The 1,097-nt window shown below is 42.0% G+C and overlaps 1 protein-coding gene across 1 annotated transcript in view; it reads left to right on the plus strand.

Annotated features, from left to right (window-relative positions):
- Nucleotides 1-267: 267 nt before the first annotated feature.
- Nucleotides 268-1,097, plus strand: part of SDC1 (syndecan 1) — a gene marked incomplete at its 5' end in the record, with an annotated part of 3,229 nt that continues 2,399 nt past the window's right edge. Inside the window, one exon of the mRNA XM_008936039.1 lies at nt 268-349. Coding sequence (XP_008934287.1) covers nt 268-349 — 82 coding nt within the window. The remainder of the gene's footprint in view (nt 350-1,097) is intronic.

The raw sequence follows: 1,097 nt of genomic DNA on the forward strand, positions 1-1,097 counted from the left end.
TGCAGCTCTGAACACACTCCCTACTTTCTTTTTTCCCCAAGCAAGAAGTAGCACAGAGGAGGGAGAGGGCAAGGCTGACCTTTCCAATGCTGAACAGACTAAACAGAACTAGTCTTCTAGAGAGGAGGGATGGAATGAAGAAAGATGGAAAAAATGCAGTCCTAACAAAGACTGCTTGTGTAATCTTCAGGGAAACTTAGAGGACTACGCAAGCAACATGACAGCTTTAATCTCATCATTAACACACCTTTCCCCTTCTCTTTAAAGCAAACTACAAATCTGAACCTTCCCCCTGAAGATCTTGATTCATCTGGTGATGACGATGACACTTTCTCAGGTTCAGGTGCAGGTGAGTTATTAGCATTTGTACTGTTAGTGCTTGATCCTTCCAGAATTTGGCAACCGAGATCTTGATAAACATCCAAGCTAAAAGGAGGGTAGGAGAAATCACCCCTCCACACACCCACCCCCGATTATGAGAGCTTAGAACAGAGAGAGAGCCTAATCTAGACATCTTGTATTGCTTCAGATACTAACAATTAGCAGAGAATGGGTTGCAGGAGTCTTGAAAGGGAGCAGAAGCATGTATACTCCATGTGACTGCTCATATGAGACACTACATGAAGAATATTCTAAAACTGGAGTGATTCTTTACTCATGGGGAAGCAAGACTGTAGAGAGGCCTTTGTCCTCCCTTACAAACTGGTAGGAGATACCAGTTGAGGATACGTAAACCCCAACCTGCCAACACAGATCAAGTGCAAATTTTCTCTCTCATCAGATATACATGTTCCTGTGGGCTACATTTTTTTTATTTTTTTAAAGCAAAATAAATGGGGTTTAGGGTGAGGAAAGAATGATTACTGAAGTGCATGAGAGAGGCCTTTGCTGTTCAGTGCTGAAGTTGAGATGCTACTGAGGGAAGAGTAAGCTGTTGAAAACTGAAGCATGGTGTCCTTCTGCTTCTTTCCAGGCACGTGCTTGTATTTTAGATTAAATTCTGCAGGAATAAGACCCTGAAATCAGTCCAAATGTACCAGTGACTAAAGGTGTTGAGTATGTGTGTGACTGCTCTGAATCATAAAAAATATTTATGG

Source organism: Merops nubicus, unplaced genomic scaffold, assembly GCF_000691845.1.
Source record: "Merops nubicus isolate BGI_N331 unplaced genomic scaffold, ASM69184v1 scaffold4042, whole genome shotgun sequence".
NCBI lineage: Eukaryota > Metazoa > Chordata > Aves > Coraciiformes > Meropidae > Merops > Merops nubicus.